Genomic DNA, 22,269 nt, shown 5'->3' with positions numbered 1-22,269 from the left:
TTATTGCATATGTATGGATGTGTGTGCTTGATCAGTTAAAGTCTTTATTATGGAGTCTGACAGCAGTGGGGAGGAAAGACCTGCGAAATCTCTCCGTCCCACACCGTGGGTGCCGCAGTCTCCCACTGAAGGAGCTGCTCAGTGCTGTCACAGTCTGCTGCATGGGGTGGGAGATGTTGTCCATCAGGGATGACAGCTTAGCCGCCTTTTAGTCTCTTTTAGACCTTTTAGTCTCTTTTAACACTTCAGTTCGAGATGCGAGGGCTGCCTATTTCTCAGACTTAGTGTCTAAGAGCAGGTAACCCCAAGGTACTATTCAACACCATTAGTGATATTGTTGCTCCTGCTCCACCTGCTGTCCCAATTATATCAAATGAAGATTGTGAAAAATTTCTTTCTTTCTTCGTTGAAAAAGTCAGTAACGTGAGGAACAATATCTCTCCTTCTGTGTCTCTCTTGTCTGCTCCAACTCAAGCTAGGCCTGTAATTTTAGAAAGATTTTTACCTGTGTCCTTACCAGAGCTGGTCAAGTTAGTTAATTCGATGAAAGCGTCGTCCTGCTCTCTTGATATTTTACCTAGATCTTTGTATAAAATGTCTTTCAGTCTATTGGTCCCTGTGTGCTCACAATTATCAATACCTCACTGGTTTCTGGTCAGGTCCCTGTTTATTGTAAGAATGCTGTTATTCACCCACTGTTAAAAAAAAAACTAAGCTTCTCTTCTTAGTAGCTACAGACCAATTTCAAAATTACCGTTCATTGCTAAGATTTTAGAAAAGGTTGTGGCTAAGCAGCTTATAGCTGTTCTAGATGAATACAGCATTCTGGATAAATTCCAATCTGGCTTTCGTAGAGCTCACTCTACTTAAACTACACTTCTTAGAGTCTCCAACGACATTTTGATGAGATGTGATGCAGGAGAATGCTCCGTTCTGTTGATGTTGGACCTGACTTCTACCTTTGATACTGTGGAACATCATATTCTGCTAGATAGGCTGAGACACTGGGTGGGTATATCAGGGGCTGCTTTGGACTGGTTTGAATCCTATTTGCATGAATGATCCTTTTCTGTGGCTACCTGTAAGTACAGTTCCTCTTCTACTTTTCTTGCCTATGGTGTGCCGCAAGGTTCAGTTTTGGGGCCTTTATTGTTCTTGCTGTATTTACTTCCTCTTCAACACTTATTGAGATTTCGTATCACTGCTATGCAGATGATATTCAGTTATATATCTCCTTTAAGCCCCATGATGTTTCCAAGCTACAGATTTTGCATAAGTGCATTAGAGGTTGGATGGCTGGAAACTATCTTCAACTAAATGAGGAGAAGACTGAAGTCCTTGTTTGTGCTCCTAAAAATTTTGTACCTAGTGTTATGGAAAACTTGGGTCCAACTTGCTACATTTGCCAAACCGTCTATCAGGAACCTTGGTGTTATTATTGACTCAGCTCTGACTTTGGATGCCCATGTAAAATCTCTGGTTCGCTCCTGTTTTTATCACTTGAGAAACATTGCTAAGCTGAGTCCCATTGTATCGCGCTCCGAATTGGAAGTTGCCATTCATGCATTTGTTTCATCTCGTCTGGATTATTGTAATTCTTTGTTTACTTGTTTATGTAATGCCTCTTTGGAGCATCTTGCAGATGCTCCAAAGAGGCATTGCAGTTGTTCAGAATGCTGCTGCAGAGCTTCTGACCAAGTACTCCCATGTCACACCCCTGCTGATTCAGCTGCACTGGCTCCCCGTTAAATTCAGAATCCACTTTAAGGTTTTGACCTTGACTTTCAGGGCTCTGCATAGACAAGCACCAACATATATAAGTGAACTTTTACATCCATACATTCCCAGCAGGTCCCTGAGGTCATGTGACCAGGGCTTGCTGGTTGTCCAACACACGAGGCTGAAAACAAGAGGCGACAAAGCTTTTGTAACTGGCCCCCGGATTGTGGAACTCTCTCCCTTTGAGCCTGAGATCTGTGGACTCCGTGGTCGCTTTTAAAAAACAGCTAAAAACTCATCTTTTAAAACTTGCTTTTGGTTGATTTTTATTTTTAGGTTTTAGTTTCTGTGAAGCACTTTGTGATTTTTATCTTGAGAGGTGCTATATAAATAAAATTTTACTTTACTTTTACGTTATATTTGAGCATGTTATCATCTTTTAACAAACAGCAGTTATTTATTTGTTTTTATCAATACCTATCGCTTTGTACTATAACCGTGTTATAACGTTGGCGTATAACATTGGCGACTATTTTTCGAGGTATAAGATGTTAACGTCAGGCCGGTGTTTACAGTAATTAACGTTTCGACAGTTCCATCGATAGCCTGAATGCAGCACATGATTCAGGGTGTTGTATCCATAGTCTGCAGCACAGTGGCGCTGGCTCACCCCTCCCGCGGTGGAATTCTGTCCTCCACCCCCAACACCAACCCACAGCAACCTGATACCGGAGACGAGCGGTCCAGACAAGCCTGCAAACGAGGCGTTCCCAGCCGCCCTGTTCAGAACGAGAGATATCCATCTCCTCCCGCCGCCATCTGTCAGCGCCGGAGGAGTAGTCGCGGTGTACCGCACACCAGAAAAGCTCAGTATAGGCGCCACTGATTTATGAATTTTGTTTTCTTCTGCAAGGAAGCGCGAGAAATGAGACGGGACAGAGAAGTAACTGGCTTGGAATTAAGCTAGCGTCGGTTAGCAGTCAGCTTGCGACCTATCCGGGCTAAGTGGCTAATCTTTAAATGCCGAATTTATAGCTGTAAGTGTCGACGACTGGACATTTTTATAAAGGGTTAAAGCTGAGAATGGTTTGAAATCTAGACGAAAGAACTGAGTGCCTGATTTTTCGTGGTATTTACCCTCTTTGCCTAAGTTTTGTAGTACCAGACAGTAACCCCTGGCAGCTAGCATGTTAGCTAGCAGATATGGACGTTCCTCGCTGGCTAGTTGTGGATGGCAGATCCGCCAAACAAGTTAGCCGCTCGGCTCGTCTGTCCAGGCTGTGCTGGGGTCGGAAACGGGACTAACTTAACTTTCATTTGCACTTAACGATCGTGAACAAATCACCGACCCCAACCTAACAGCGTTACTTTTTTGCACAATTGCTCGATGTATTATTCCATGTCCGTGAGAGTAGTTCAAGTTATGACGTGAGGGAGAGGGTCTGAAAACAAAGTGGGAACTACAGAAGAAGTAAAAAGAAAACTCGGTGGACCTCTAACTACGAGACCAAAGTCAGTCAAGACTGTCATGGCTGTGGGCCGAATCACGATAAAGTCGCTGGCTGAATTTGGAATTTGCTTGGCGATTTTCCTGACTTCAGTGGCTGGTGAGTGTGTTACTGGTAAATTGATTTTTGGTTTGAGAGAAAATGTGCTCCTCATTAATATTTAATGCTTTCCTGTTGGTTTCTGCTTCTTTCTATACCTTCGCCATGGTGCAGATGTTTGAATATAAAACGATTTTCGTTTTTTGTTAATTGTATTTATTTATTTATTTGTGTGTGTGTGTGTGTTTTGGCTGTGGTTAAAAAAATCCGAAAGACATTTGTTGCTCCCTGTGTTTGTGTGCGTCTGCCTCATCTGTTTGTTTTTTCTTCCCCCGCATCTTGTCTGGTTAGGTCTTTTCTGGAGTCTTCTATATCACTCATATCATTGAATGTAATAAAACATCATAGATATCTTCTCTTAAACACAGCAGCAAATTCACCCCTTGCTTATTTTAATCATTGGGTGTACAAAAGTGCTTAGAAAAACACTGCCAAACATACTGCAGCCATTGTCTGCCAAGTTGTGCCCCCTGTTCAAGACTTTGGGCTGAAGCCAGGCTTCTGTGAGACCTTGAGTGTGATAAGATAGTAGCAGAGCTGCACAGAGATAGTGGAGCAGTGTATGCAGGGAAAGGAGGAGAGAAGAGGGAGCAGGTGGAATGTGTGGGAAGGTATTTTAAAAGATGGGTGCTTTTGGTGAAGTTCAAGATTGTGCTCAGGCTCTGGCACCATGTTTGAAAATAGGGGGGTTTGTGTTGCCTGGTTTGCCCATCCCAGTGCGTGGGTGTGAATGTGTGTGCTTCTTAATAATGTATTATTATTTCTGTGAGTGTGTGTTATTGCCTAGGCTCCTCCATCCATTCATAGACAGGTTATCATCAGAAACCCACATTTAAAACTGCTGTTGCATAGGAAAGTATAAGAATGCATTTAGCAAAATTGGAATACACTGTGTGACTGTGTTCATATTTTAAAGCTGCCTGCGGATGGTGCCCTATTTGCATTTAGATGTGTATTTAACAGACAAGGTGGTTTTATAACATGACATTGAAGTCTGCTTTTTTAACCTATTGTGAGACCTATTGACTCGGGTTTGTACCTATCTAGTGGAGAAAAAGCATGATTCAATAGACAAACATTTCTTGAAGAGAGAGCCTTTCAGGTTGTGGCTAAAATCATTTACAGAGGTGCTTTAAAAAAAGAAGACAAACAAAATGCAAAATGTAAATTGTGGTGATGTCATTTGATATTTAATTAATACTTTACCTTCATGAGTGTGGCTTACTTGCGCCGACTGTCAGAAGATTGACATATTACTTCAGTAATCAACACAAGGGCAATTAATTGACGCTTATGTGTGTATGTGTGGTGTAAACGACCAATAAATCCAAATCGTTGGACTGTGCAAAATTAATTAGGACAGCAGTCAGAGAGAAAGAAGACAAACTGCTTGCTCTCTATGCTGTTGCTTTATGAATGCAAAGCAGACACATCCCGGTGCACCGATCTTGAGGTCATCCTTGGAACGATAAAGATGAGAAGCAGCACAGGGCTGTATATCTGGCAGAAGTGTTAGTCATCTCTCTGACTAAACGTCTTGCTTTTTTTTTCTTTTTCTTTTTTTTTTTTTTTCTTCCTCCTCCTGTTGTCCCCTTTTCATGACTTTTCTGTTACCTCTGTTCATGTCTGAATTCCCTCTGCTGCCATGTGTTTAACCTGTTTGCAGCTTGGCCTGGGTCGTCCTTTCGCTGACTGTCCATGGTGACTCGTCAGTATGTGGATGTGGGTGTAGGTGTATGCCTGCTGCTCCAATATGTCATGTAGAAACCGTTTCAAACATGGCAGAAACTTGCACACCATACCTGCAGTGCGACCACAGGCTTTCTTTGTAACAGGGCTTTTATTTACAGAGAATTCTTTCCAAGTAAGGCCTAAGTTGTAGCATATTCATGCTGAAAACCTGTGTGACAATTTAAAAATATAAAAATTTTTCACCACAGCCAAAAACTTAGTCTTCTACCAGGTAAGCTGGAGATTTGGGGGTCCAAAGAGGATTATAGTAGCACCAATATACTATAGAATAAAAGGCCTGCTCATTTGCTCCGCTTGCCCAAACCTAAAGACATTGTCTCGAGGGCCCCATACTGTGGCGTTGACAGACCTACTGTTCCCTAGCCTGGTCGCCCCTCTCTAGCCTTGCAAGGCCACGACAGGTCTCTTGAATCTGTCAGCTTGGCCACATCAGTGGCTCAACAGAAAGTGAAGTTAGTGGCTCAAGATTACAGACTCCTGTTGGACTGTGGTGTGGTTGTTAGATGTGCGTCCTGGCCCACATTGTAGGCCATGGAATTCTTTTAGCCAGGTGTAAACTGCTGTGGATCCTTTGATTTGCTCATTCTTTTAAAATGCAAGTTTGGTTGGAAAACATGTAGAAGAGGATGGATCAGAATTATTTAAATATCACTCTCAATAAAATTTGAGGAATTTGTCTTGGTGGCAGAGAGGTGGCGAAGATGGCACAGAGAGTACTTTCCCTGAGTTACAGGCTGCACCTATCAAATATTTTTAGGACAGTTAAATGTTCTCAAAAATAGTTTCTGCTTATCTTTTGTCCGTTGAAAGCTTTTTGGGAGAATTAGTAATCCAAATAGTGGCTTATTATGATGCACACTAATATAATCAAACCAAGCTTTAGGAATGATTTAACTGTCTTTACTCAGTGTCAGCAGTGTGAAAAAATTACCCAAAGCCCACAAGCTCAAATTACCAAGCTGTGTCCACTTTGGCCCTCACCCTACACTGCTGAGTGTGCATTAAGCTCTCAGGATGTGATGCCGTACATCCTGAGAAGCAGAAGGATAGTAAACAGGAGGACAGTCACTCATGAAATGCTAAAATATCAGCCACGTAGAAGCAGAAATAATATTTACATAACTGGAACAGTGCAAATTAAAAGCTTAGGCTGGAGAAAAGCACTGGCCTCACTTTGATTCCATGATATTTTGGTTGGTCCTCGTCATTATTTTTTAAGATGTGATACTGACTGCAGATAGAAACAGACCAATGGATGCTGGAATGGGCAGGAGGTGGGAGGTCATTTGATCTCTAATACAGCCAGCGTTGTACTCTATTAGCTGAAAAAAATCAATGTGTCTCTCTTCCAGTACCACTGGTTTAAGTTCTGGGCGGAGGTAAAAGCAGCAAGAGATACAATAGAGCAGTGTTTAACATGCTTCCGATTTGGCAAAAAGGAGAAATTAGCGGATGCTTTAGAAAACAAAAGGTGCAACCTTGAGATGGTAACTCAGAGTGACAGCCTATGATTAGTACGAGGCATTTTCCTTGACCAGTGCAGACAATACATCTAGAGTGTGCAAAAAGTGTTGTTCAGTGTGTGGATTAACAGTTCTGCTTGCGTTCGTGCGTACTTACATGAACAGAAGGTTTAAAAAGAAGGCAATCTGTTAACTGCCACTTATGTGGAATTTGCTGCAAATGTGTATCCTCCTCTTTGTAGGTTTTAAATCCTCAGACGTCAGTATTCCTCATGTCCACATTGACTTACAGTGATAGCTGCAACAGAATGAAGTGCAGTTATTATGTTCCTTAAAATTAGGGCTGCTCGATTATGGCAAAAATGATAATCACGATTATTTTCACTGAAATTGAGATCACGATTATTTGACGATATTTATTTAACCCTTTAAGACCTACTATAGAACCAAGTCCACCAGAGCTTATATTATTTTTTTACATGTTGTAGTGCCATTTGTGGGAGCATTTCAAGTTGCTATACATCAATACAACTGTTATAGCCCATATTTTAATAATATGTATGCATTAAGTCCATAGTAATTACATAAATTGCAAAAAAGTGCAATAAACTACAAAAAAAATTGAAAATCGCTTTTGTTTTGTTTACATATATTTCTACTTGGAGAAATTTAAGAGGCTTATCCCTCAAAACTTTAAATACAATAAAGTTGCAAAAAATAGTTTACAACAACAGGAAATTTATTTTTGAGTGTCTTCATAGTTTTATTTTGGAGATACAGCAATTTTTATATACTGCAGGAAAAACAAAAAACAATCCTATGATGCAAATTTGCAAAGAAAACAGCAGGTGCATCATTTCACTGTGGGAAGTGTTACGAACAGCTGATAGGAACGGCAAAGCGTGTTTCTGGAATATTATGTTTTTGTTCCTGCAAGCGCTTTTTATGCAATTTTTGCGAAGCTATATGTGGAAGGAAACCGTGACCGAGGACAAGCTGATGGCATCAGATGTAAGTTTCATATGCAAAACAAATTATTGCGCTAGCTTACATGGTTCCGGTTCTACAGGGATTTAAAAATAGTTATGCAAAACGGAGCATGGTGCTTTGACCGGCTTTAAAGGGTTAACAATGACTTTAAAAAATAATATAAAATAGTGTGCAACACCACTGAAATTTTTTTTAACCTCTCTTTTCAACCAAAAGGCAGTCACTCTCTCCTCTCCAAATAACTTCTGCTTAGCTTTCCGAGTTTCCCTCGGGTCCTCTTAATCAGCGGTCTCCAACCTTTTTTGCGCCACGGACCGGTTTATGCCCGACAATATTTTCACGGACCGGCCTTTAAGGTGTCGCGGATAAATTAGGGAGGGGCTAATAATCGGCTCAGTCATTTTTAATGATCGTTGAAAGCCCAGATCGTAATCGTGATTAAAATTCGATTAATTGAGCAGCCCTACTTAAAATTAACATTTGGTAGGAAGTTAGACCAAATGTGCATTTAACAAAAGTAAGGGAAAAAGGCAGCAGAAATGAAGCAGGCCAGGTGATCAGATAAAGCACCTGATATTGGATTAATATTGGAATTCAGCTGGTAGTAATGTTTTAAAACCTGTATAAAATCTTGATTTTGTTCACCTTGACTTTTTATTTTTATTTTTATATGAAATATCACACTTTCCAAAGCATGGTTGCTGTATTATTGATGGCAGAGTTTAACAGTATTAATTAACCTGATGGATAATTGAAAAAATGTGATTACCTTAATTTTTTTAAGTCGAAAATTCAAAAGTATGAAACATTCTTTACATTTCCAACAAGCATTCAGCATTTTTGTGGGGTAAAAAGTTAATGAAGTTACCTGGCTGGGACTATAGACAAAGCCTGTCACATGATGGCTTAAGCGGTCGTAGTCATTCATGTGCACTGCCTCTTCTTACATGAAAACCCCCCCAGATAATACAAATGACAGCGATGGTATCATAACTTACCTTTATTTACTGTGAGATTGAGTGTTGTTTCCACTTCTTTATTATTTTTTTCGTCTTCCTTTATTTATTTTATTTTTTTCAACTAAAGAGTATGTCTTAAATATATTAGTTGAATTGTTTTCCAACTACTGTTATTGGGTATTATCTTGCTACCTTTAGCCCCTAGGATAACAAAGGACATTAGCTAGTCCTAAGCTATTAGTCACTTGATTTATAGCCAATTATTTGATTTAGGGCTGCTCAATTAATCGAATTTTAATCACGATTACGATCTGGGCTTTCAACGATCATTAAAAAGGACTGAGCCGATTATTAGCCCCTCCCTAATTTATCCGCGACACCTTAAAGGCCGGTCCGTGAAAATATTGTCGGGCATAAACCGGTCCGTGGCGCAAAAAAGGTTGGAGACCGCTGATTAAGAGGACCCGAGGGAAACTCGGAAAGCTAAGCAGAAGTTATTTGGAGAGGAGAGAGTGACTGCCTTTTGGTTGAAAAGAGAGGTTAAAAAAAGCTTCAGTGGTGTTGCACACTATTTTATATTATTTTTTAAAGTCATTGTTAACCCTTTAAAGCCGGTCAAAGCAGCATGCTCCGTTTTGCATAACTATTTTTAAATCCCTGTAGAACCGGAACCATGTAAGCTAGCGCAATAATTTGTTTTGCATATGAAACTTACATCTTATGCCATCAGCTTGTCCTCGGTCACGGTTTCCTTCCACATAAAGCTTTGCAAAAATTGCATAAAAAGCGCTTGCAGGAACAAAAACATAATATTCCAGAAACACGCTTTGCCAATCCGATCAGCTGTTCGTAAGACTTCCCACAGTGAAACAGACGTCAGCGCGAACGATCGCATGTCCGCCATTTCCTGCCCGAAACCGGAAGTGACGTCATTTTCGCGGAAAATGTAGTTTTTTACTTGTAGGCCTTAAAAACCTATACTGGTCATGTTAGACTTTTCTGAATAGTTTCTGGGATGCTTAGAACTCGAATTGCACTGCTGGAAATAGTTTATTTTGATGCACATGCTGTTTTCTTAGCAAATTTGCATCATAGGATTGTTTTTTGTTTTTCCTGCAGTATATAAAAATTGCTGTATCTCCAAAATAAAACTATGAAGACACTCAAAATAAATTTCCTGTTGTTGTAAACTATTTTTTGCAACTTTTTTGTATTTAAAGTTTTGAGGGATAAACCTCTTAAATTTCTCCAAGTAGAAATATATGTAAAAAAAAACAAAAACGATTTTCAATTTTTTTTGTAGTTTATTGCACTTTTTTGCAATTAATGTAGTTACTATGGACTTAATGCATACATATTATTAAAATATGGGCTATAACAGTTGTATAGCAACTTGAAATGCTCCCACAAATGGCACTACAACATGTAAAAAAATAATATAAGCTCTGGCGGACTTGGTTCTATAGTAGGTCTTAAAGGGTTAAATAAATATCGTCAAATAATCGAGATCTCAATTTTAGTGAAAATAATCGTGATTATCATTTTTGCCATAATCGAGCAGCCCTAATTTGATTTGTAGAGATAGATTGTAGCATTGGCTGTGGTAGCAGGCCTCTTGATGACAACCTTAGCTTAGCCTAAGGATTCTCTAGAAGTGTGTTATTCAAACATTTTAGTTGTAAGTAGGACACTGGGAATGCTTGTCATCATAGAGGAGGATCAGTTATGCTGTTCCAACTTGAGTAGAGAGGAATCTAGTGTTTTACTTTACTGTGATACTTTCTTTGCTACTTACATTTGGAACATCTCTGCTAGCTACCCAGCGCTAACCAGAGACCACCTCTCTGCAAAACAGTGTTGATAGGAATAATTGATGCCGCTGGGAAAAACAAAAAAAAACTTTTGTAGTTTCTAAACTAGTTTTCACAATACCATTTAGCTGGTACAGCACTGATGCGAATCACAGTAAAGGGCAACTCAGGAAACCAAGAACATATGCATATAACATTCTTTATCAGCCCTGAGTTCAAACCACTTTAAAATACAGTACCAAATATATTTCAAAATGGCAGAAAATATGACTTATTGTAGCTTAAACTAGCGATGACTGTCCGCTCTTTGCATGGTAGCAGCATAATAAATTAACTACCAGAGTCATTGGCTTCCATTCTTTCTGTGACCTAATTGTTTCAGATCTTTTTATTGAGCTGAGATTTTAGTTGTGCAGAACATTACAGCACGTGTTAAATCTTAGAGAACAGGTGAAAAATCCACCATATCAGACAGCCACAGTCCTCTGGTAGAGTGGGTGGATGTGTAGGGGAAATCAACCAGTCAAGCTATTATGTAGCCCGTCAAGCCTGTACTTGTTCATTTATTCAACGAGAAAATATGTGTTATAAACACAGACTAAATTCAGACACAGCCTAAAATGAGAGCTTATCCATAAATCTGAGATTATCCTATACTCGCAAAATGATAATAAACACCTCTTCGGTCTAGTTCTCATCTGTGTTTTCATGAAATATTTGAGAAAGTTTTAAATATAGAAAGAGGGTGGGGGGTTGGGTTTTAGTATAAATACATGGTGGTCTGTAACGAAGGCCTTTAAGCTTTGAGGGGCAGTACAAGCCACAGGATTAGCATAACTGTACCAGACCCAGACAGATACAGACTGGGGGGGGGGCAGTCCCTGAGGCAACAGATGGGACAGATTAAAGCCCACTCTCCTCACCCCACATCTCCAGCATCTTAAAACTCAGCCAGGGGACTTGAAAAATTGGGAGTGTCAGAAAATACCTTAAATTCCTGTCCATCGTACTTCAGCAGCAAGCATGCACCCAAATAACAATATAATTTAGAGACACTAGTGTTTTAATGGCTGTCGGCGTGCAGCAGCTTGAGCTCTTGTGACACTGAAAACACCGTGCTCCTGGGCAAAGATAATGCCCCTCTGCATTTTCAGCATATTTGTGTTGTGTTGAGATGTGAAATGAAAACGTAAACACTAGAAGGAAATGAGTGTGTTTTAGTAGTACAGGTGTTGGAATATATTTGTTTGAGTCAGAATCAGCTCTGTTTAAAATTTCTATGTGCAGCATACTTTCAGCTCCACATAAAAAGCAAAGCAAGAGAGCACATCTCGCATCCTGGAGTAGACCGTGATCGCGTGCCAGCAGAGATGATGGTGTGTGCATGATGCACCAAGCACATTTCAGCCTTTAGTCAAAAAGCCCTGCTCTGTTTTTTTCCCTCCTTTCCTTTTCCACCCTGTGTCTCTAATCTTGAATGTGTGGAGAAAAAACAGCCAACACATCCATGCACTGGGTGACTTTTAATCAAGTCTCAGACTGCCGTCTCTTGCATTGGTGCTATGGGCCTTGGCAGCACTGAGAGAGGGAGAGAGAGCCAGATTAGATCGCTGTTGTTTTTTTAGTAGGGGAAGGGGGTAGTCCACAGAAGTGGGAGGGTGCACTGAAGGCCAGCTGGGGGAGGTGGAGAGAGATTAGCAAATAACTGGGCCATGGGTAAACACTCAGCAGTGCCCGCCACCATCCAATGAAGAGGCACAGAGCAGTAAACTACTCTGAAGCCTTCTGATATGACTACCCCCTCTCTCCTCCCCTCTCTCCTCCTCGGTCCACTGGCCTTGCCTGCATCTGACCCACAGCACCCAGGTACAGAGCCTTCCATGACCAATCATAAATGGAGAAGGAAAAAACACAGAACCCAAGTCAAGTAGAGTTGCAGGCAATCCAATGAAAAGTGATTACTGGACTGTTCCCATGGCTCAGACTGCAAATGAGTAAAGCCTGGGTCACTTGGCTTCATTCCATGCTCCACTGTCTTCCTTCTCAGTCTACTTTTGTATATTGAGCTACTAAATTCAATAAATACATTTCAGACAATGAATGTCTTTTCCTGTAAAGATTTAGATGTGAGTAGATGCTAAAGAAGTTGCCGTGTGACCCGTGTTCTCTGTTAATCTTGTGCACGCTTGTTATGTGCAGCCACACAAACAGAATGGAACTATTCAATGTGTTGCAGGTCAGTCAGTGTGGTATAATGATATTTTAGCCAGACAGGCAATCATGTGTTTAGATTGGGTGGGAGTGAAGGGTTTGGGGACTGTGGGCACGTTGCTTGACAGGATGAGGGCTTTTATTTGTTTTTATACCTCAACGCTCTTGTAGATTAAGCTTTATGAAAAGGGTTCATGTCATGACTTTAAATACTAATAGAAGTATTACTAAATAATTTTTGTATGCACTACTATTTTTATTTTATTTCTACCAAGCCAGGCATACAAGAGTGTTTAACTGTTTGTGGGTGTTGTCACAGGCTCTGCACTTCCTTCTGTTGTCCCTTTATGTTTCTCCTCTTTGTACTAGAGTTGTTCTGACTTCCACCATCTATACCAGTCTTATTGCTGAATTTGAGTGCTGACAAATGATAGAAAATGACAAAAGAAAAGATGATTGCTGATTAAATCTATACATGTTTAGCCTTCCCTTCCGCCTTTTTAGAAGTGGCTATTAAATGATAAAAGGGAAAAGGCCAACGAAAATTATAAATGATAAATAAGAGGTTGAAAATACATCATCATATGCATATGGTGGACAGCAATCTTGTATTTATAAACAAAAGTGGTGTGAGATATGAGTAAAAGACAGTGAAGAGGTGCAATAATAGCTGTTGTTTTCAAATTAAATTACGGTCAGAGGAGTCCCAGTGAGAAGCTGGGAGGTTCTCTGCTATCCATGTGTTCACAATACTGGGTATGGCATGACTACACAGCCCACACTAATCAGTTTTGTCAAAAGATTTCACAATGGTTATGTTTCAGTCATGCCGTACTCTCGAAAAGAAAGCCTGTAGCATAAAAATACACTGCTTAAATGTGGGTGACCTACGGTTTAATACTGTTTCTGAGCACATCCTTTGCAGGATGTGATGATGAAGCACTGGAGCTGCTGCCTTCCTCCTAACATGCTGCTCTCGGTACTTTCTGCTGCAACATGTGGATAAATTCAACGCTTCAAATAGCTACCAAAGTTAGTCGTGGGGGCTGTGCTGCAATTGAACAATCATGCTTGAAGTGGAGGTTTTGGCAAAAAGTTTGCTGACTCACCGTTGGAACAAATGTTGGGCAGGATCATTTCTTTTGCCATGAACAGTAGAACAGTCTTTTATAGAAGTTATTTTGAAGTGTTTTGTATTGATGATCCTTTCTAAAAAAGTATTTTAAATAGTATACCTGATTTCCAAGTTCTTGGTCAGAAAAAGTGTTTGTCTGTCTCTTTCAATATCAAAACACCTTGGAATTGCAAAATGTTTTCAACAGGGAGAAAATGTAAGAAACGCACAAAAGCTCTATTCAGACACTGAGATTTCACCGACGTTATTCAATAAGAAAAAATGTGACTAGAGAGATCAGTTATTTTTCAAATCTTCAAAGTAAAGAAAAATGAAACTACAGCTGCATCAGAAGACTTTCTGTGCCCATTGTCAACCGTGCAGCATTTATTTGTCATATTTTAGCTTGGTGGAATAGAAACAATATGAAGCCGTATGTATGATAAGATGTTAGTGTGTGTACTATTTAGTAATCAGAATGCAACACCCTGCTAGAATTTTACCGGCTAACCCCGGCAGAGCCGTCAGCCATTTCCTCATGAAAATGAAAATTCTTCAACATAGTTATAACTGTGAGTTTGAACTCCTTTCCCGCTTTACAAAGCATGCAACCCACAGAACAGAAGGCAGTGAGGAGCCCACAGGTTGAGGGTCGCCGAGGCCCACAGTAGACCAGGGTTGATAGCTTTATCAGATGATGGGAGCAGCGGAGGAGAGTTGGCTTCATGCCCAGCAGAGCTACCACTCCATCATGTCACCCTCTGCCCACACAAGCTAGCTTGACCTTGGACTGAGCACAGCCACTTTCCTTTGTCCGCCCCTTTAAACAGTTTTCAGCCCCCCACACCCTCAGATGCAGGAAAGGGAGGAGCTGGGAGTAAAGGAAACTAAGTAGCATATTATGTCTCCCTTATCTGAAATTACCCACGGAAGCATCCTGTGCACACATTTCTTGCTGGCATAGCACACAGTTTTCCAGACATTCACTGCACACGAAAAAAGGAGAACGGACACTTTCTGACTTCTTACACAAAAATCAACAATATTACATTAGATTCAAGGTTTATTCTGATTTTATGTAATACGACCTATAAAATTGTTTTATTATTTAGGAACAAGGTTGGAACTTAACCATGCACACTGAGCTGCTTAAACTCTGGTCTTCTAGACACTGCTGTTATTACTCATCTTTTTATTGATGTTTTTTAATTGGTGCCATTTGGAACCCTTTAGCTCCAATCCTCACATACTCCTCTGTATGGGAATGTGTTATGTCCTTCAGGCTAGAGTTGAAATTGGTATTTGTATTAATCTTCTGCTTGAGAGAACCAGTTGTCTTTGTGGGAAGACTTTATATGTGTGTGTGTGTGTGTGTGTATATATATATATATATATATATATATATATATATATATATATATATATATATATATATATATATATATATAATTTTATATATTCGGTTCGATACTTTTTCGATACAAAAAAATGTTCATGCCTTTTTAATTTGTCATTTATTAAAATTATAAATATATATTTTAACTCAAAAGTACAGTTTTTTTTTTCCTCAGATATTTTTATCAAAGTTTCTGCATCCATTTTTACAAAAGACAAATTGAACAATATGCCGTCAGTTTTTAAATTTAACCCTAACCCTAACCCTTGTGCGCGTTTTTTATTTTGACAGCGAATGCGCACCTGTGGACCACTTATGTGCAGCCCTGGTTATTTAGCTCGTCATATCGCAGCCACAGAAATTCTTTTGTCCATGAAACCATAAAGCTGCACTTTTTGCCTTATAGTCTGATTCATCATAACTTTTCTGTTTTGTGGTAAGCTTTTCTTTGGCTGTCACTTCTTCACCCTGACCTGTCTTATTTGGCTCAGCTGAACTAAAATATATATCCTGCTGCTTTTACACACGCACTCACATAACCCTCAGCGATTCTCTGCGTGATCAACCTCTCACATGTTTAAGCTTGCTGCCGGAGATTTCACTTGTCATGTTTGCGTAGTAAGCTAACGATTAATAAGACGATGTCAGAGGAATTGGTGCACAAATTATCATCACTCACCAATCAGTGCTGTCGCTCTCTATACACAGTTCACGTGATTGCAAAGTGAAAGCAAAAAACAAGCACAAATTCAATTGGATTTCATTATGTCACATATTGACAGTGGCTCACCGATGCCAATGACATAATTGCCCAGCTACATTTCCGAAAGAATGCAAAAGCATTGACATATATTTTTCCTTCCTGCGATAGCCCGACGGGCAGGGCAGAGAGAGATTTTGGTAGCCCGACTGGAAAAATTGCTAGCCCGTATTGCGAGCCCTGTATCTGATTGAGGAATCACTCATCTTTGGAAAAGAGAGTTTATTACAGAGAAATGGCTCTTTCAAAAAATAAAAGCTATACTATACGCTTCTTCTGGGCTATATTCTCAGCAGCATATTAAACATATCAGGTCCCCATGAGGAGAATCATGTGCTAAAGGCTGTCTAAATGACTCTGGTAAAGTTTGTAGCATGCTTGCTTGTTGTTTTTGTCTGCTTCCACTTGTCTTTGCACTAGGAGGATGTCGGCGTAAATGTGCAGTCATATTCGTTGTGTTCCCACTAGTGCTTTCAGGTTAATCTCGTTGAAATGACCTTAACGCCACAACACGGCAAATCTCCGTTAACGAGCTACCCCTGATCGCCCCGTGCATGGGGCTAGACGGCCAACACGTTAACGAGCTAACTGCGCTAACACACTAATTCCCACCCATGTAATTGAGCATTGCGTGGCACATCCAACATACTTTAGTCCATGACGCGCTTACCTTCAGGGTCATACATCACATGAAAACCAAAATAATTCCAAACGCCAGATCTGAATGAGGGTGGGGGAGGTTCAATTTGCCATGTTGCAAGGAGAGCTTAACTTCTGTCTCGCTAGCTTGCCCTGCACTCTTCCTTCTGATGATGCTGTCTGTGTTGAGCGCTCAGTGGATCTGCGCTCGACAGTGCAGCCTAGGTGGAGTAGTCGAACGCAGATTCACGAACGCTCAACACAGACAGCATCGTCAGAAGGAAAGTTGATAAAATAAATTTCAAATTTTGTATTGTTCGATACATATGCGTACCGAACCGAAAGCACTGTATCGAACGGTTCAATATCGATACGAATATCGTTGCACCCCTAAAATATATATATTTGGATCTTTCCAGTGCCTACCTCTATAGCTCCTATAACACACACGTAAACACACACAAAAATATCTCTCTCTCTAAATGTATATAAAATAATAATTTTCTTTTCTTTTACATAACATACATCTTTGCTCTCTATCTCTTCACAGCGGCGCAGGGTGAGGTGAGGGAATGTGCCTTCACAGACCAGCAGCAGCAATGGGAGGTGGAACGAGTGGCGGGGGATGAAGGCCGGGTCTCCCCAGAGAATACCACTATCCGATGTGCCAAAGGCAGACACTGTTTTGGGCTGTGGGAGAAAACTCCTCCAGGAGAAGTGCGCCTGGTGAAGCAAGGTATTTTCACTGTGACAATGTTTGTTTGTTAGATTGTGAAAAGTCGCCAAAAAGCTTAGAACCTTTCTGGCTCAAACAATCTTTGTGACTGCAACAAATATGCTGTCACTAGTGGGAAAACCAGGTGCTAGTTATTTTCCCAATCCTTGATCAATCTTAGTATATGTCAGTTGAATTTTTAATCATTCCAGGTTCTCGGCATGAAACTGTGTAATTATTAAAGTAGTGGGCTGACAGAAAATTAATATCATCAGTTTTTAATTACTCAGTAAAATTGTTGTGTATAGGTCTGTGTGGAAAGTACTCCATACGTTGTGGCTTAGCAACAGTTCAGCTCATAATACACCTACAACTTGATTTTTAGCATCATATAGCATCATATAAGTACGCGTGGATCTGCCAGGCTAGAGGAAAGCAGGAAAACCACAGAGGAGATTCACTAATGTAGTGGATGCATAAAAAAACACATGCTGTCCTGCTTTACTCATGCAGGTGAGGAGAGCATATGTTGTTTGTGAGTTTTAAATGCTGACTTGCTACAAGGGTTTGGTACAGCAGGAAGCTTTATATGTTTAATTTCGTTTTTATGCCTAATTCCCTTCCTGACACAGTCACAACGAGTCGTTGGAATCAAACCAGCAACTCTTCACTTGGTGGGCAAATGTATAAGTCACTACAATATGGAGCCATTGACTACATTTAGGGCCACAAAAACCAGAAGACAAAACATCTGTGTTCGATATGCTTTAAATGCGGAGAAGAATGAATTCATCGTTGACATATAAAGCTGTCGCTTGGATGTTCAGAAAGGTTACATCCTCAAACAACACATAAAGGAAGACAGAAGGGTGGGTCGAATACAAGCCTGAGAGACTTGTATTTATATTGTCTTATTTGTCACAGTATTTTTTAGTATTCAATGTCATGCAGTGCCCAATATTTTCATTTGCATTTTAAAGACATTTTCTCCATAAATTGTTTCAAAAACCCATAAATTGGGACACAATTTTAACCAGAATGCAGTAAGAAAAATTACAAATCCTCCATTTTTGTTTTTTCAGTCATCATCAACTGTTCAAATCATTTGCTCAAGATGTAAATAAAAATGTTAATGGTTCATACGCAGAAATCTTCTTGTTGGAGGCCCTTTAAAAGTCGTAATCTGCTGCTTTCCTTTACATTATATTAAATTAAATAATTGGGGGTGTTTGTCTGTTTGAGAGACAAATGTTTGAATCTTTATCTGTTTTGTGACATATTAGACTGAAATATTATTTAAGAAAAAGTGAAATAAAAGGCTCCTTACGCATATTTCATTTGTGTCTCAATCTTGGCTGGAAAAATTCTTTGTGACAGAAGCTGACCTCTACCACACTACTTGAAAATTCATATGAATGTTTCAAGTTATCTGAAAGAGTTGAAAAGAGCTGTAAGCTCAATTTTTACATTGAAATGGTTTCCTAGAATAGACTCAAAAAGAGCTATTTTGAATGTCCACTTCAGCACTCCTTTGTACATACACATTGTCAAATGCCTTCATCCAAGGGCATAGTCAAAAGTATATAGTATGAAATAGACACAGAACTTTGTTATCTGTTTCATAAAATCACAGTTTTTCTTTTATCTATAATCATGTTTTTAAGATGCCTTTTATTTAGTGAAACAGTGAAAGCCCCTTACTAGCTCTGATTGGTTTAGTCCACAATAGGGGCAAAATGTGTCTGTTGTTGACCACAGGGAAGGTTGCAGATTTTTTTTTTTTTTTTTTTTTTTTTTTTTTTTGCTACCCAAACATTTGGTCGCACAGGTCCAACCAAATTTTTTTTTTTTAGTCGCACCACTGAAAAATTTGGTCGCATTTGTGACCAAATTGGTCGCACTCTAGAGCCCTGAAATTAGTTTTTACTTTCACTATATCTGACCCAATTGTGCTGTCACATTCAATAACTGTTATTTTAAAACTGAGGGGTTAATACGTTTTTTGGGCGGGGTTTCTCCAACATTTTTTTTTTTTTTTTACCCTTCTTCAGGTTGCTGGACTCACCTAGGCGACAACCAGGCATGCCGAGATGACCGCTGTGTGGTTACCAACTTGCCTCCACAGATACAGAATGGGACTTACCACTTCTGCTGCTGTGGCAGTGACATGTGCAATGTGAACTTCACAGAGGACTTCCCGCTGCCAAGCCCCACCACTGCGCAACCCATACGTAAGAACACTCTCTTACCCCCGTTACCTTTTAGCCTCACGCCCAGCCACCTGTGAGAGATTACAGAAGATAAAATTGAATACTAAACATGCTGTCAGTGTTGTGAATTTCAAGCCAAAGGTCTTGTCTTCCTCTAGCCAGTGAATGCAAATTAGTTGACCTAAAGTCAGATCTGATCCAAATTTATGGTTTTATTAATTGTTACATTGACTTTTTTTAGTCCTAGATAGACAAAAAAGGGCTGCCATAGCTACACCTACTTATTGCTCTCTCTAGCCCCCTTTGCTAGTCTGCTATATCATTTAGCAACAGGGACTTTGAGATGACCTTTCCAATTGTCACCAGTTAGAAAACCTTGACAACGGTGGATCAGAAAGATGAAGAACTGGATACAACAAATGACATTATAGTATTGTCCACATCCACTCTTAGGAGCCGTGTAGATTATAACCCCTAAAGGACCATGACAGTGGTTGATAGGGGATTCGGTTTAAGTCGTGACTGAATACTGTGAAAGGTGTCAGACAAAGCAAACAGATAAATTGTTAATTGTTAATTCTTCTCAAGGTTGACCCGTGAATGAAAGAGCATGAGGTGGGGCGGTGGCAACAGCAGCTTGTCATCTCCCTTGCCTACACACAAACACGCTTCCTACCATCCATGTCGTCTCTCTGCATTCCACGGATTACATGGCGTCTGCTTTATCCGTCTGTCTGTGGGTGTGCCGGTGACTGTTCAACTGTGTAGACAGATGACAAAGAAAAGAAATTGTAGGGGAAAAAATTGATGCTGCTGGAAACTCAAGTTTGTGTTGTATTGTAACTCTAAATCCTGTTTCCGTTTTCAGTACGGTGTTATTTCTCGGCATGTCTGGGCAGACGTACTCTTGTGTTGTTAGAAGTAGGAAATGGTTTGAATCAGTTGGCTGTCTGAATGATCTTAGGCCAAGATTCAAGAGTGACATTAAGGTCTAGGTAAGAGGCACTGAGACGAGTTAGAAAACAGGCGATTGGCTTAACGCCTATTCGTGTAGTGAAGAAACTTGTAGGTACAGAAATTTAAGTAAAGCTTCGGAATTCATCATTTTATTTAAAATTACTGAAGTTAGAAGTTTACAGAGAATGTACGCATTTATTGATACAGGAGGTCCCAATTCAGGGTTTAGTTGTATGCCATGTGTGTGTTTCTCAAGCTCAGGTCTTCAATCAGGCCTGGGAGTTTGAGGGTTCACAAATTTGCTGTTTCCTGGACTGCACTGTTTTTTTTTTTTTGTTTTTTTTTGGATGATGTGATGGAATCTGCTGAAGTCACTCTTTCAGTTTAGGGGTTACAGCTGCTAATGCTGCTATTATCACAGGCACCACTTTGCCCTTTGGCTTCCACTTCTGCTCCAGTTTTTTCTCAAGTTCCTGGTACTTCTCTGTTTTTCTGTCTGCTGGGATTGTCACATCTATGATAACTGCAGTCTTGTGCTGATAACCACTACTCTGTCTGGTTGGATGGCCAGCAACTGCTTGTCTGGAACTAGGGCTGCTCAATTAATCGAATTTTAATCACGATTACGATCTGGGCTTTCAACGATCATTAAAAATGACAGAGCCGATTATTAGCCCCTCCCTAATTTATCCGCGACACCTTAAAGGCCGGTCCGTGAAAATATTGTCGGGCATAAACCGTCCGTGGCGCAAAAAAGGTTGGAGACCGCTGATTAAGAGGACCCGAGGGAAGCTCGGAAAGCTAAGCAGAAGTTATTTGGAGAGGAGAGAGTGACTGCCGTTGGTTGAAAAGAGAGTTTAAAAAAAAAAAACTTCAGTGGTGTTGCACACTATTTTATATTATTTTTTAAAAGTCATTGTTAACCCTTTAAAGCCGGTCAGAGCAGCACGCTCCGTTTTGCATAACTATTTTTAAATCCCTGTAGAACCTGAACCGTGTAAGCTAGCGCAATAATTTGTTTTGCATATGAAACTGGAGGAGTTGTACTTACATCTGATGCCATCAGCTTGTCCTCGGTCACGGTTTCGTTCCACATATAGCTTTGCAAAAATTGCATAAAAAGCGCTTGCAGGAACAAAAACATAATATTCCAGAAACACGCTTTGCCGATCCATCAGCTGTTCGTAAGACTTCCCACAGTGAAATGATGCACATGCTGTTTTCTTTGCAAATTTGCATCATAGGATTGTTTTTTGTTTTTCCTGCAGTATATAAAAATTGCTGTATCTCCAAAATAAAACTATGAAGACACTCAAAAATAAATTTCCTGTTGTTGTAAACTATTTTTTGCAACTTTATTGTATTTAAAGTTTTGAGGGATAAGCCTCTTAAATTTCTCCAAGTAGAAATATATGTAAACAAAACAAAAGCGATTTTCAATTTTTTTTGTAGTTTATTGCACTTTTTTGCAATTTATGTAATTACTATGGACTTAATGCATACATATTATTAAAATATGGGCTATAACAGTTGTATTGATGTATAGCAACTTGAAATGCTCCCACAAATGGCACTACAGCATGTAAAAAAATAATATAAGCTCTGGTGGACTTGGTTCTATAGTAGGTCTTAAAGGGTTAAATAAATATCGTCAAATAATCGTGATCTCAATTTCAGTGAAAATAATCGTGATTATCATTTTTGCCATAATCGAGCAGCCCTATCTGGAACTTGAAGAAGTCCACACAGGACCTTAGCCCTGTTGTTTTCAACCACCTTCGGCAGCGTCTCCCATCAGGACTAGGGATGTCTAATCCATTTGGCAGCACAGAAGTTCCTCTACACTAGGGCTGCTCGATTATGGCAAAAATGATAATCACGATTATTTTCACTGAAATTGAGATCTCGATTATTTGACGATATTTATTTAACAATAACAATGTATTGAAAAATGGTTTTAAAGATT

The 22,269-nt window shown here is 39.8% G+C and overlaps 1 protein-coding gene across 1 annotated transcript in view; it reads left to right on the top strand.

The window, feature by feature from the left end:
• Nucleotides 1–2,336: 2,336 nt before the first annotated feature.
• Nucleotides 2,337–22,269, top strand: part of LOC113015709 (bone morphogenetic protein receptor type-2) — a 40,963-nt gene continuing 21,030 nt past the window's right edge. Inside the window, exons 1-3 of the mRNA XM_026157863.1 lie at nucleotides 2,337–3,326; nucleotides 16,972–17,157; nucleotides 19,188–19,367. Coding sequence (XP_026013648.1) covers nucleotides 3,248–3,326; nucleotides 16,972–17,157; nucleotides 19,188–19,367 — 445 coding nt within the window. The 5' untranslated portion in view covers nucleotides 2,337–3,247. The remainder of the gene's footprint in view (nucleotides 3,327–16,971; nucleotides 17,158–19,187; nucleotides 19,368–22,269) is intronic.

This window comes from Astatotilapia calliptera, chromosome 23, assembly GCF_900246225.1.
Source record: "Astatotilapia calliptera chromosome 23, fAstCal1.2, whole genome shotgun sequence".
Taxonomy (NCBI): Eukaryota; Metazoa; Chordata; class Actinopteri; order Cichliformes; family Cichlidae; genus Astatotilapia; species Astatotilapia calliptera.
The sequence above is the reverse complement of the archived record's forward strand: the minus strand, read 5'-3'. Positions and strand labels throughout refer to the sequence as shown.